Source organism: Cervus elaphus, chromosome 25, assembly GCF_910594005.1.
Source record: "Cervus elaphus chromosome 25, mCerEla1.1, whole genome shotgun sequence".
In the NCBI taxonomy this organism is placed as follows: Eukaryota; Metazoa; Chordata; class Mammalia; order Artiodactyla; family Cervidae; genus Cervus; species Cervus elaphus.
The window spans coordinates 25,841,561-25,855,750 of record NC_057839.1 but is presented as its reverse complement, the minus strand read 5'-3'; the positions used below and the strand labels follow the sequence as shown (position 1 = coordinate 25,855,750).

Here is a 14,190-nt window from a genome sequence, read left to right as displayed (position 1 = left end):
CTCCACAGAGTCTTGTCGTCTGCCTACAGTCAAGGTTCTTAGCTGGTTTTGTGTTTCCTGTATGGTTTTGAGTTCTAGAATTTTTGCTAGCCTATTTGAAGGAATTAAACTCAGAACAATCTTAAAGTTAGCAAAAACATCGATACAATCACTTTCATGGCACAACAACGTCCCCCAGCAACTATGAAAGCATCCACTGTTATGCTCCTGTCCCCAGGGGGTCTCTGTTACTATCTGAATAGCAATCATAATGATGGTCAATGATTACACCATGCTTATTATTACCAGGCACTGTGCTAAGCCTTTTGTAGAAATCGACTCATTTAATGCTTTGTGGCCCAGCTGCATGGGTCACCTGCAATGCGAGAGACCTGGGTTTGATCCCTGGGTTGGGAAGATCCCCTGAAGAAGGGAAAGGCTACCCACTCCAGTATTCTGACCTAAAGAATTCCATGGACTGCATAGTCCGTGGGGGTAGAAAAGAGTCAGACACAACTGAGAGATTTTCACTTTCACTTATGAGAATGATTCCCATTTTATGGATGAGGAAACTGAGGCATCAAGCAGGAAAGTAACTTGCCCAAAGTCACACAGGTAGTAGTGAGTAGTGAAGCTCAGATAAGCCTGCAGACTGTCAGGCCTTAGACTGGATCCTCTGACCAATGTGCACTATTGTCTGTCACTGCCTGTTGACTCAGGAGGCAAAGCCTTCATGTGTTTCAGTGAACTCATGACCTTTCTTGCTGCTGGACAATATTCCACATGTCATTCTCTCTTACTCACAGCAGCCTATATCAAACTGTTCACAAGCTGTGTAGCTCAGCAATCTCCTCGACAGGCATTGTTGTGCTGGAGTTTATACTTATTTGTAGCAAAAATTAAATTTTACATGTTAATTGAAAATTGGTAATGCATCTACAAAGAGCTGCTTCTACACTCGAGAGAGAGAATTAACATTAGTGATAATAGCATAAAGACTCTAAAATGAGGATTAGTGAATTATTTTAAAACATTAAGATAAATGTCAAGTGACCAAGGAACAAATAACTTTCATACTGAAGCTCAGAAAGAGAGTGAAATTTTTCTAATTTATTTTCTAAGGCTAACATACACTGCTCAAGACACATGCATACAGGTTCCTATGTGGACCCAATTTGTAAACTCTGAATTCTAGGGTTTAAATTAAATTCTGTCAGATTAGATTCAGTTGGATGTTGAAAGAATAATACACCATGACTGGACAGAGTTTATTCTAGAATATAGATGTTTTCATTTTTCCAGTGCCTATTAATAAGATATATCACATCAGTAGAACAAAGGGGAAATATAGGATTACATAAATAAAGAATAGAAAGGCATTTAATAAAAATTTTTTTTTGCATTTAATAAAATTTAATCTCTTTTTTAAAACTGCTAAACAACTAGGAATAAAAGATTTCATTCTCAATATAATTAACTACATCTATTTCTAACCAATTACAAACATCACACCTAATGGGGAAACAATAGAGAAAGAAAGAAGACAAGCTTTATCTAATGCAGTAATGTTGTTGTTTAGTTTCTCAGTTGTGTCTGATTCCTTTGTGACCCCATGGACAATAGGTTGCCAAGCTCCCCTGTCCATGAGATTTCCCAGGCAAAAATACTGGAGTGGTTGCCATTTCCTTCTCCAGGGATCAAACTCACATCTCTTGCATTGGCAGGTGGATTCTTTACCACTGAGCCACCTGGAAAACTCAGTAATATATGAAACAAAAAGAAATGGGATGACAGTCATAATGAAAGAACAAAATTATCAGAATTTAATCAAGGCTAACTTTTAAAGATGACTCATGTTCCGTGCACTGTCCTAACAGCTTCCTTTGAATTAAGTTATTATTTGTTTCAACAATTTTATGATGTAGGTAGTATCTTTACCCCTGTTAACAGATGAGAGAACTGAAGCAGAGAGAAATTTAATAATTTCCCCAAAGTTGTACCACTACTAAATGTCAGAGCAGGATTTGAAACCAGTTAATCTGGTTTCATCATGTTTAGAATTAATGTTAGCTAGATTTAAAAATAAATAAGAAACTAAATAGGTCTTCTATATTAAATATGAGGAAACTAACTCCTTTCATTGAAAATAACTCATTAAAATGAAAATATAAAATGCCCATTAATAAATATTCAGAATCTAAATAAGGAAAACTACAGAACTAAGAAAAGAGTTGGATTCATGAAGATACATGCCATGTTTCCAGACAGGAGATCTAAATAGCATAACCAATTTTAATTTTTACACAGATTCATTTTTAAGTTTGATGTCATTTCAATAAAAGTTCCAACAGTTCTTTGCAGGGGGCAGGTGCAGAAAAATGATATTAACTTTCATTTGTGAAAACAAATGGATAATGTTGTGTTTTAAAGAAGGGAAAAAAGAATATACTTAAGTATTTGCTTACCTATGCACAGAATCTCTCTGTCAGAATGCATAAGGAACTGCTTACAATGTTTTGCTTCCAGTAGGGCATCTGGATGGCTGGAGGGGTTGGTGTGAGGGGAGATTTTTCATATATTGTTTTATACCTTGAAATTATGTGAATGTATTATTATACCAAAAGAAGAAACAAGCAAAAAGAGGAACCCCCACCCCTGACCAAATTGTAAAAAACAAAACAAAACAAAAATTTTTGGAAAAAAGTATTGAGGGAGGATTCCTCTATCAAATAATAAAATGTTATGAAACTGTAATAGTTTAAAAAATAAGATTATGCTTTAAGACTAGATCAGTCCTTAGAACAACATAGAAAGTCTAGAAACCTGCCTGTCACCAGCATGGAAAGTAGAAGCTCACACATAGACTGGCTTGTAAGCAATGGAATGAGTTATGTCTAAAAGGCAAGTCTTAGACTGAGAAGATAGAAACCCAGAAAAAGAGGAAAGGGAAAGTAGAAGTACTCCAAGACCTGTGAGCTTTCCTGGTGAATTATTTTCCTTTTGATGTGGTTTTCCTGCTAGGCAAATTCTGCCTTTTCCAATTTCCAAGTAAAAAGGGGTGCTATCAAAAATAGACTCTTAGACCAACGGAATAGAATACAAAGCCCAGAAATAAACCCACACACTTTCAGTCAGTTAATCCATGACAAAGGAGGAAAGAATATACATTGGAGAAAAGACAGTCTTTTCAATAAGTGGTGCTGGGAAAACTGGACAGATACATGTAAAATAATAAAATTGGAGCTTTCTCTAATACCATATACAAAAACCAAACAAATAAAAAAACCTTCAAAGTGAATTAAAGATCTAAATGTAAGACAGGATACTATGAAGTTTCTAGCAGAAAATATAGGCAGAACACTCTTTGCATAAATCATAGTAATAATTTTTTGGGTCTGTCTCATAAAGTAAAGGAAATAAGAGCAAAAATTAAACAAATGGGACCTAATTAAGCTTAAAAGCTTCTGCACAGCAAAGGAAACCATCAACAAAGTGAAGACTGCTGAATGGGAGAAAATATTTGAAAATGACGTGACTGATGAGGGATTAGTACCCAGCATATATAAACATGTACAACAGTTCATACAATTCAACATTAAAAAAAACTGGTTTAAAAAAATGGGCTGAAGAACTGAATAGACATTTTTCCAAAGAAGAAATGCAGATGGCCAACATGTACATGAAAAGATGCTGAAGGTTTCTATAATTCTGGGCCAGGATTAAAGTAAGCCATCAGCCATGCCAGGATGATTTTTCAGAGCCACTTTGGCTTGTTCTGGTCCATCTCTGGTCCTCACCATCATCCCACTTTGCTTCTTTGACCAATGTTGCCAAGGCCACTTCAGTTAGTACTAATGCATTCTCTGATCCTAAATATGAACATAGGGGCCCAATTACCAACATGCTATTGGAATTAGGAACATAGTCATTGGACAATAAGCAGAAAAGAAGAAGGAATGATAATAAAAATGATAATCACCATTCTCTCCCGTCCAAAAGGAGTAAGAGAAACTCTATCTTCCAGGAGTCTCAGGATGCAATGAAAAACAAAAGGAAGGCCAACTAAGAGGAAGCAAAGTGTGTGCATCTTCAAGCAGTGACAATAATAGGAGCAGCAGTGTTAATTTCCCAGACAGAATAATTGGTCCAGAAAACAGCTTAAACCAGATCATTGTTGAACCCAACATGAGTACCCCTCAGTCCTTATATGAGATGTATGCATTATGCCAAGGTCATTACTCCCACATCAACCAGATCTTAAGGAAGGCACACTTCAATAGCCTATCACAGTGAGGACAATCTCCAACATAATGAACTAGGTGCTCCTTATTCCAGACTAAAATTTGTTTATAAAAGCAATTGCACGTATACACTCATGAAAGAAAAGATACTCAGTATCATTAATCATCAGAGAAATCCAAACCAAAACCACAATGAGGTATCACCTCACACTCATCAGAATGGCTATCATCAAAAAACACACAAGTAACAAATGTTGTCAAGGATGTAGAGAAAAGGGAACCCTCCTACACTATTTGAGGGAATGTAAATTGGTGCAGCCACTGTGGAAAACAATACAGAGATTTCTCAAAAAACTAAAAACAGAGCCATATGATCCAGGAATCCCACTCCTGAGTTTATATTAACATATAACAAAAACACTAATTCAAAAAGATACATGTACTGAAATATTCATAGCAGCATTATTTACAATTGCGAAGACCTGAAAGCAACCTAAGTGTCCATCAACAGATGAATGAATAAAAAGATGTGGTGTATATATTCAATGGAATACTACTCAGCCACAAAAAGGAATGAAATTTTGCCATTTGTAGCAACATGGATGGACTTGGAGGGCATTAGGCTAAATGAAATAAGTCAGACAGAGAAAGACGAATACTGTATGATATCATTTATATGTGGAATTTAAAAGACACAACAAACTAGTGAATATAGTGAAAAAGAAGCAGACTTATAGATACAGAGAGCAAACTCGTGGTTACCAGTGTGAGGGAGGAGAGATAGGGGAGTAGGAGGTACAAGCTATTATATATATGATAGGCTCAAGGATGTATTATATAATATGGAGAATATTGCCAGTATTTTGCAATAATTGTGTGTTAGTTGCTCAGTCACGTCCGACTCTTTGTGACCCCCTGGACTGTAGCCAGGCTCCTCTGTTCATGGAATTCTCCAGGCAAGAAGATTGGAGTGGGTAGCCATTCCCTTCTCCAGCGGATCTTCTTGACTCAGGGTTTGAACACAGGTCTCCTACATTGCAGGCAGATTCTTTACTGTCTGAGCCACCATGGAAATTAACCTTTAAAATTGTATAAAAATTAAAAAATAATTTTTAAAAATGAGTGCTATGCTATGAATTCATTATAGAGGGGAAGATTACTTGACAGATGGATGTTCTCTTGACCAGGGAAGACCGGTTGTCCATGTGACCTTAGGTAGATCATTTATAATAATCACTAGTGTTTGCTAAGTGATTACTCTGAACCAGGCATGGTTCCAAGTACTTTGTATGTACTATACCATTAAATCTTTATAACCATGCTCTGAAGATTGTTATAGCCATCTTTATAACAACCCTATAACCACTTCTAGCAGTTGCTGAGTGATTACTATGGGCTGCAGTGGTTGCAGAAGCATTGCAGATACTCATTAATTCAGGCTCTATAAGCAGTCCTTTGTGGTAGCACTATCTTAATCTACAAGTAGCAAAGTGAGGTATAGAGATGCTAAGTCCTAGATCATGCAGTAAGCATCAGCAGCAGTCACGCCCGTTACCAGTTCACAGGAAATAGAGTTTGGGTGATAAAGTCTAACTGTTTTTATTTTTCCTTTGTGCTTGGTCTGTTTTCACTTGATTACAGTGGGCCTCGCACAGAGGCTTCACACTGGTACTTGGCACCTCAGACCAGAGTTCCTCCTCCTGTCCTTGAGGAGGCAGCAGTGGGCCCTGTGCCGAGACACTGCTCCCGGCACTGTGATCTGGAGCTGAGCCATGCACCTGTCTGGCTCCCCTCTGAGAGCTCCGTCCCTCCCCGCTGCTGAGATCCCTATAAAGCAGCCCTGCCCATGGCCTGTGGGGAGACCGTGTCCTCCAGAGCAGGGGTCCCCAACCTCTGGAATCTAATGCCTGATGATCTGAGGTGGAGCTGATTAATGATAACAGAAATAAAGTGCACAATAAACGTAATGCCCTTGAATCATCCCCAAACTGTGCCCTGTCTCCCATGGGTGGAAAAACTGTCTTCTGTGACATGGGTCCCTGGTGCCAAAAATGTTGGGACTGTTGCTCTAGAGCCTGAGCTTGCACCCCTCCATTCTTTGATCAAAGAATAAAATTCTCCTTTACTTCTGAACTGAAGTTAGCCTCGTTCTGTTGGCTCCAATGGCATTGGTCAGAAGGACCCTTGCTGACCCTTGCTGGAGCCTGACAGGAAAGGGTCGGTAACAAGAGTGGCAGCACTGGGGTTTGAACTCTTTGGTTTGACCCCAGTGGCCATTACAGTTCACTATACTGCTCCATAGCTAACCCCTCGGTTTATGTTTTCACACAGAATTATACATTCACTGGGATTCCTTCAGTTCTACAAGTGACCACTATTCTAAGACAAAACACTTCCAGGATCCATTCTTCAACTGGTTTTGGCGGTGACCACCTGAAAGTGGACACCTCTAAGCCCACCTCTAGGCCTCTCGATAGTGGTCATGCTGAGTCAGCTGACTTGCTGCCGAAACTCCAGGACATCTTTTTTGAATAGCACTAAGTAAGAAGGATAAATATATCAATTCAGATGAATTTCAGATATACATCTCACGGTTCTTAAAAAATAAGGCTCTTTGTTCCCCAAAGTTGTCTGGGGAGTTGTTTTTTAAAAACAAACACCAGATTGTGTTCTGATTTACTGTTGTGAATTAGAGAACAGAGAAACGATCTCAGGGTCACCCAGGATCAAAGCTTAAGATGTCAAGGTTAAAATAATTATTTTTCCTCTTTATCAACTGCTGTCTGTGACCTTGATTATAGGATCAGGGTTTACTGAGCTATGTCTTGGAGAAATGTTAACCTGTTTTTGCACAGAATAAACATGTTGAGTAGGAAAATGATAAAGAACCTGACTTCAAACGTTTCTGTGGTGCAAGCCAAGCCCTGACCTTGCAAATTCCCAATTCTTATCACATCAGTTCCACAGCTCATATTCCAGGGTAATCCTCCCCTGTAAGCCTCCTCCTCCTCCTAGGAGGCTGATGTCTTTCTTTGCTCTAAGGGCAGATTGCCATGGATCCACTCTTACCATGGAGGAGGTCAACCTGTCCCTAAACTGAACCCACTGTGCAGAGCTCATTTCAAATGAAAGCCCAGCCCTGGCGAAACTTGAGCAAATTTAGCCACCATCACCTTTATTTTCCTTTGTACTAAGAGTCATGAAGGGGTTGACGGGGTGTGTTATAAGAATGCAGAGAGTATAACTTCATGGTGAATAGGAGTGTGAAGAGGGCTTGAGGGTCGGAAACCAGATTTAAAATTGCAGCTTTGTCTTTGTCCTGTGTGGCCTTGGATAAATCATGTAATCTCAGGTGGACTAGAAATTGAATCTCTCTCAAGGGCTGTGTTGAGGATCAAGCAAGATGATAGGCATGAAAGTTTCACATAGTGGATGAATAAATGGGAGCTGCTTAATAAGCCAGAGTTATTGTTCTCCTTCTGATTATTGCTACTGGTTAATATTCTTGTCCTGATTTCTGTTTCCCTATAGAAGCTATTCTCCATCCCCACATGGAAGATGAATTGCTAGGGTCCATACTGGCAGCTGAGAAGTTGGGAACAGGCCGGGGCCAAGAGAACCTCTGAAGAACAGAGCCCTGTGCTAGTTAAGAGAATACAACACTTTGTATACTGAATTCTTTTTTGTATTGCTGGAATATTTTGAAGAAGGTGACACTAGCTTTACATATAGAAAGAAACCTGAGTATTTAAAGAACTCCGTAAGAACCAGCTGATATCTAATAGTGCAACACCGGTAACCTCAACTTACCTTCTAAAAGAATTTAAATAATATTGTGATAACCTGAGATGACTACATCACCCATATGGTGTTCTGTCTGCAGATGCATAATCTAATCTAGTTGTGAGGAAGTGTTGACAAACCCACAAGAAGGAACTTGGTATTAAAAAAGAGAGAGAGACTGTAAGTCAAAAATGTCAATGTCATAAGAGACAAAGTCTATAGCAGTATTCTAGACTGAATCTGGCACTGGGTTGGGGCTGGGAGGGGGGCATGCTGTAAAAGACATTAATTGGATCAATAGACAAAATTGGAATGCAGGCAGATGAGACAAAAGAGCATACACTCATGTATACACACAAATTCTCATATACATACATACACATAGAGAAAGAGGCAGAGAGAGAGAGACACCAAGACTGAGAGATGTAGAGACAGAGAAAGAGCTAACAATAAAGTAAATGGGGTAAAATGTTAATATTAGGTGAATCTGGTTAAAAGATAAACAGTTTTCTTTATACTATTCTTACAGTGTTTGAGTTTAAAATTGTTTTCAAATGAAAGGTTAGAAAAGCATCAGAATGTTATTAAATATTGCATGTGTATATTTTAAAATTCTGAGGCTATTTTTAGAAATGGAAATATTTTCCATGTAGACTGGAACATTGTCTCTTCATTTCCTCCCCCAATGAACCCAACAAAATAAAAGTGGCCTCATCAACAAGCAACTGATATTTAAAGTTTTCACATAGAGAACAAACTTGAGGGCCGTTACTAAGCACACGAACCTATGTATTAGGCTTGTGTTTGCTTAGTCGTTCAGTTGTGTCCGACACTTTGAGACCGCAAGGGCTGTAGCCCGCCAGGCTCCTCTGTCCATGGAGATTCCCCAGGCAAGGATGCTAGAGTGGGTTGCCATGCCCTCTATATTAGGCTGATAAGTATGGTTGGATGTGGTCTTTGTGCAAGACAGTATCGAGCCCACACCCATTTTTTATACCAACCTTGGGTCTCGGTGTATCTAGACCCTCGGTGTATCTAGTACCTTCTCACCTTATCCCATATTTGGGGATGAGTGAGATTTTCATTATTCTACTAGTTTTGTAATAAAACTAGTTACAACTTTGGTGGTTTTTCCTTCATTCTCCTTTAAAATATCCTTGCATCCAAATGGTTACCTCAATGGGAAAATCCACGGATATCAGTTGCTCAACACAGCTGTAACTAAGGAAATGTGAGGTTAATGAACAGAGATGAATGAACATTATGAATAACATAATGAATGTTAATGAACAGTAGGAAAAGCTCGGTGTGTTGACCCAGCTGACTTCCAGACAAGGGGCTAAATTGAGGGTTTGCCTTCTGAAGCTGATCTAGCCAAGCTGTGGGACACAATATCAGGGTTGATTCAGGAGATCTGGCTCACCAGGTGGGCCTCCATTCCCTCTGCATACCAGTCCCAGATTCTCCTTCTTGCGATGCATTCTCAGGCCAGAGGCCCTAATCTGGAGGACACTGCGGCTGTGGCAGAGAATATGCTGACAGTGACACCACTGCCCTCACCACTGAGTCACTTTCGGTTTCCTGGCTCTCCAAGGCTGTGAATAGTAATTGTTTGCATAAGATCAGTCAGGGGCTTCCCTCTAGCCGGGCTTCCTTGGTGGCTCAGCTGGTAAAGAATCTGCCTGCAACGTGGGAGACTTGGTTTTTATCCCTGGGTTGGGAAGATCCTCTGGAGAAGGGAACAGCTACCCACTCCAGTATTCTGGCCTGGAGAATTCCATGGACTGTATAGTCCACGGGGTCGCAAACAGTCAGACACAACTGAGCGACTTTCACTTTCCCTCTAGCTAGGTCCAGCAGAGGAGCCAGGAGTGGACTGGTGTGTCACATCAGTTGCCAGGAGTTGGTGGGTGGAAAAGAAGTTCCTGTGTGCTGCAGAGAGACTCACAAAGGAGGCAGAGGAGCGAGGGGGGCAGGCCTCCTGTCAATGTGTTTGCCTGGGTCAGGTCTTGAATGGGCAAGAAGATTGGAAAAAGGATTCTTCTTCCATCTCTTCTTCCCTAGGCTCCTCTTTCTTGACCAAAAGAGGGAGAAGGTTAAGTATTTTTTCAAAGGTGACAGATAATCTCCTTTTAAAACTCTGGAATGGTCATTTGCCATCAAATCTTCCTTTGTCTGGATCATCAATCTGAAAGTCTAATCACAAAATTTACCTCTGTGTTCCCGGTTTCATCTCCTTCAAGGTCTGTGCTAAGCCCGACTTGTCCCCTCTCTCCAATCTCCTCTGACTGCCTTTTCTCTACTCCTTCCCCAAGTCCCTGGGAAAATCTGCTTATTCTTCCTTTGGAGGAATCTGATTGTCACAGCAGAATTTTAACCTTTGTTCTTCCAGCAAATTGCGTTATCTGGACACTCTAAGTTCATTTTGTTTAGAGTTCCCATTTTGGATGAAAAGTTGGAAATTAAAAGCAGACATCTGTACATGGGGGCATCAAATTCCATAAAACAATGGGATAATAGCTTGATTCTAAAAACATAGGCTTCACTAATTTTAATTTTTGTTAATGTCTTATTTCTTCATTAAAATACATGGTTGACCAAGGAAGAGTACTGCAGTAGAAAGAAGATGGGTTTTGAAGTCATGCAGGTTTAGGTTTGGATCTCAATTTTGCCATTTTATTGCATACTCTTTCCACCCCATCTCCCAAATGCCAAACTTCCTTCTAGCTTAAATAGGAATGGATTTTACCAACAACCCAGCAAGGAGGCTGCATACATCTGAGAAGGAACTTGAAATCTGACCTCTTTTCATGCCATAAAGCAGGCTAGTTGGTGGCCCTAAAGGGATCTCCATGTCTCAGTCCCTGGGACCTGTGAATAATACCTTAGAAGGCAAAAGAGGGGATATGACCTCACATGTTGAAAGCCAGAGTTCAGGATCTTGAGAGTAGATGTTTATCCTGGGATATCTGGGTAGGCCCTAAGTGCAATCACAAGTGTTGTTATAAGAGCCAGGCAGAGAGAGCTCTGAGACGCACACACAGAGGAAAAGGCCACGTGAAGACCAGAGGCTGACTGCAGTGATGAAGCCACAAATGGTTAGAAGCTGGAAGGGGCAGGGAAGGATTCTTCCCTGGAGCCTCCAGAAGGAGCACACCGCCTGCTGACATCTTGATTTCATACTTCTGGCCTCCAGGACTGGGAGAGATCACATGTCAGTTGTGTGGAGCCACCCGGTTTGTGGTAATTTGTTACCAAATTAGCCCTAGAACATGGACGCTCTGCACTAATCTGGGCTGGAGGGCTGAGCGCCTCCTCACATTCTCTCAGCAACCCTACCAGAGAGAAACCTGTGAGGGTGGGCCACTGCCCTGACAGATCCCTGTGAACACAGTGCTCAGACATTTCTCATAGAGCCAGGAAGGGCTGGGCTGGGCTGGGTAAGGCCCTTGGGAGCACCCTTCTCAGTTCTATTTTCTCTCGGAGCCCTGGGTTCCTCCTCATGCAAACGTCTTCGGTTATATAACTAAAGTCTCAGCTTTAGTAGGAGCCTCTGTGTTCTGTAGTAAATGATTTTACTACAGGTCCTTCCCTGTGTGTGGGCTCTGAGAGGGAAGACAGCCAGGAGCACGTGGGACCAGAGAGATGTTGCCATGGTGAGAGCAAGAAGCACAAAGCCAGAGTGGAGAGCTGTGAAGACCCAGGCTTCCTCCTCACAGCTTCATAGAGAAAGCCAGAGATGTGGCCTGAATTCCCCTGGTCAGATAACACAATCTTTGAGCCTCCCAGCCACCCTGTGAAGGTAGAACACTACCCACATTTTACTGACCAGAAATTCATCAGTATGTCCCAGTTCACGCAGCTGGGATGAGGATTAAGACTGGACTAGAGCAAATGTCCATCTGTCCCCAAGACCCTGGCATAGCATTGTCTTATTTCCCTCTACTAATGAGAAAAATAGAAAAATGCAGTTGGAAGGACTCCAAATCTACCTGATTTTGATCTGAGCTCTGAAGGTCATTGTGCATGTGTGCATGCTAAGTCGCTCCAGTCATGTCCAACTCTCTGTGACCCTGTGGACTTTAACCTGCCAGGCTCCTTTGTCCATGGGATTCTCCAGGCAGGAATACTGAAGTAGGTTGCCATTTCCTTCTCCAGGGGATCTTCCCCCGTCAGGGATCAAACCTGGGTCTCTTAAATCCCCTGCATTGGTGGTCAGGTGCTTACCACGAGAGCCAACTGGAAAGCCCAAAGATCATTATGCATTAGTATTTTCCAAGTGCTCATCGCTGACCATTCTCTGGGCAACCATAGGCCAAAGCTACCTGGGCCCAACCCCCACCTCAAAGTAGCTATTAAGACCAGAGATTGCCCAGGAAAAGAAATTCCTTAGTCTGTTGTCTGGATAGCAAGCAGCTGGGTCTCAGTCCCCTCTGTTACTAACTGTTCAGGTGCTCAGTCACGTCCTGGAGAAGCAAATGGAAACCCACTCCTGTATCCTTGCCTGGAGAATTCCATGGACAAGGGAGCCTGGAGGGCGACAGTCCATGGGGTCGCAAAGAGTTGGACATGACTGATCAACTATCACTCACTCACTCACTTAGACAACTCTTTGCAACCCCATAGACTGTCACCTGCAAGGCTCCTCTGTCCATGGGACTCTCCAGGCAAGAATACTGGAGTGGGTTGCCATTTCCTCCTCCGGGGGATCTTCCTGACCCAGGAATTGAACCCATGTCTCCTGCATCTCCAACACTGTGGGTGGAATCTTTACCACTGAGCCACCAGGGAAGTCCCCTCTTACTAATTAGCTGTGTGATATTCTCACAAGCGGGCCTTGATTTTAATCTCTCTGTGCTTCACCTTCCCATCTGAGAAGTTAGGAGGATAGATGGAAAAAGGGCTTCTCCATATTTGTTGTACATTAGAATTTCCTGGGAAGCTTTGTCAGGCCATGTCCCTCACCAGTTAAATTGGAATATCCAGTGATAGGATCCAGGCATAAGCATTTTCAAAAACTTGCTAGGTGATTTTTATATGTGACCAAGTTGTGTTTTTTTTCAATGTTACATTTCATTTAGATAGATCTGTAATTTTGTAGTGATGAGAAAAGAAAGTCAGGTCTTTAATAATCATAGTAAAAAATAATAAAAAAGCTTACAAACAACAATGCAATATTTCCTCCCCAGCTCCTTGCCCCATTGATGGTTAACAGCTGGTAGAAGATGCAATGACTCAAAATCAAAAATAAAAACAAAATAAAAAAGCAAGCCAACCCCAGGAACAACCCACACTGTCAATGAGTTTCCATATGTAATTCAAACAAGCAGTGAAATGTCAATCACTTGTGGAAAAACCATGGATTTCCTTGGTTTTTGATATGTTTTTCTTTTGAAGGTAAAATAAAATAGGACACAAAGTTATACATAAATGCCAATTCCATAAAGGCACTGTCGTTGCAGCAGTCTTACATGACTTCTAAGATCTTTCCAGATGTAATGTCTTTTGTCCACATCTGCATGTAAAGCCAGTGACCACTAGGGTTTTGATTCCCCAGATATCAGGAATTCCAGGAAAATCCTCTACTAAAGCACCAACCACACTCAACTTTTCAAGAGAAAGTCATTTCACCATGGTTTTGCCCTACAATATAATATTTAGAATCTATGCAATGGTCTAAATTTGTTATGACCTTTCATGTTTTTAAGAAGGTGGAAGGATTAACATGATAACAGAATTATTCAGCTATCATTCAGTTAACTGTTATTCTGTGGGTTGCTCTAAATGATACCCTGGAGTTCTAAAAAAAAAAAAAAAATTAATGTAATCTAGTCAACTGGTCTTAACTAAATCCTCATTTGTCCTGAAGACTGCTAAATTTGAGCCAGAGATAGAGAAGAGAATACTCTTTCATATCTGGGGAACTCACAGTTCAGGGTTTAATAATTATAAATATTAATTATAATATTAATAATAATAAAAAAACAGCCACAATTTGAAAGTACTTAATGCATATCACCTGGAGAAGGGAATGGCAACCCACTCCAGTACTCTTGCCTGGAAAATCCCATGGATGGAGGAGCCTGGCGGGCTACAGTCCATGGGGTTTCTTTTCTTTTTTCTTTTCTTTTTTTTGGGGGGGGTTTCAAAGAGTCAGACATGAATGAGTGACTTCCATTTTTTCCTA

General features: G+C 40.8%; 2 protein-coding genes across 5 annotated transcripts in view; one reads left to right on the top strand and one right to left on the bottom strand.

Moving 5' to 3' along the window:
* The window catches only part of ANKRD55 (ankyrin repeat domain 55), a 189,443-nt gene that overhangs the window by 86,530 nt on the left and 88,723 nt on the right, over positions 1–14,190 (bottom strand). The gene's annotated exons all lie outside the window — the stretch shown is intronic.
* On the top strand, positions 2,818–4,290 carry FAM104B (family with sequence similarity 104 member B). Its single transcript, XM_043887121.1, is given in 3 exon segments — positions 2,818–2,850; positions 3,923–4,017; positions 4,062–4,290. Coding segments are annotated over 3 exon segments (357 nt in total).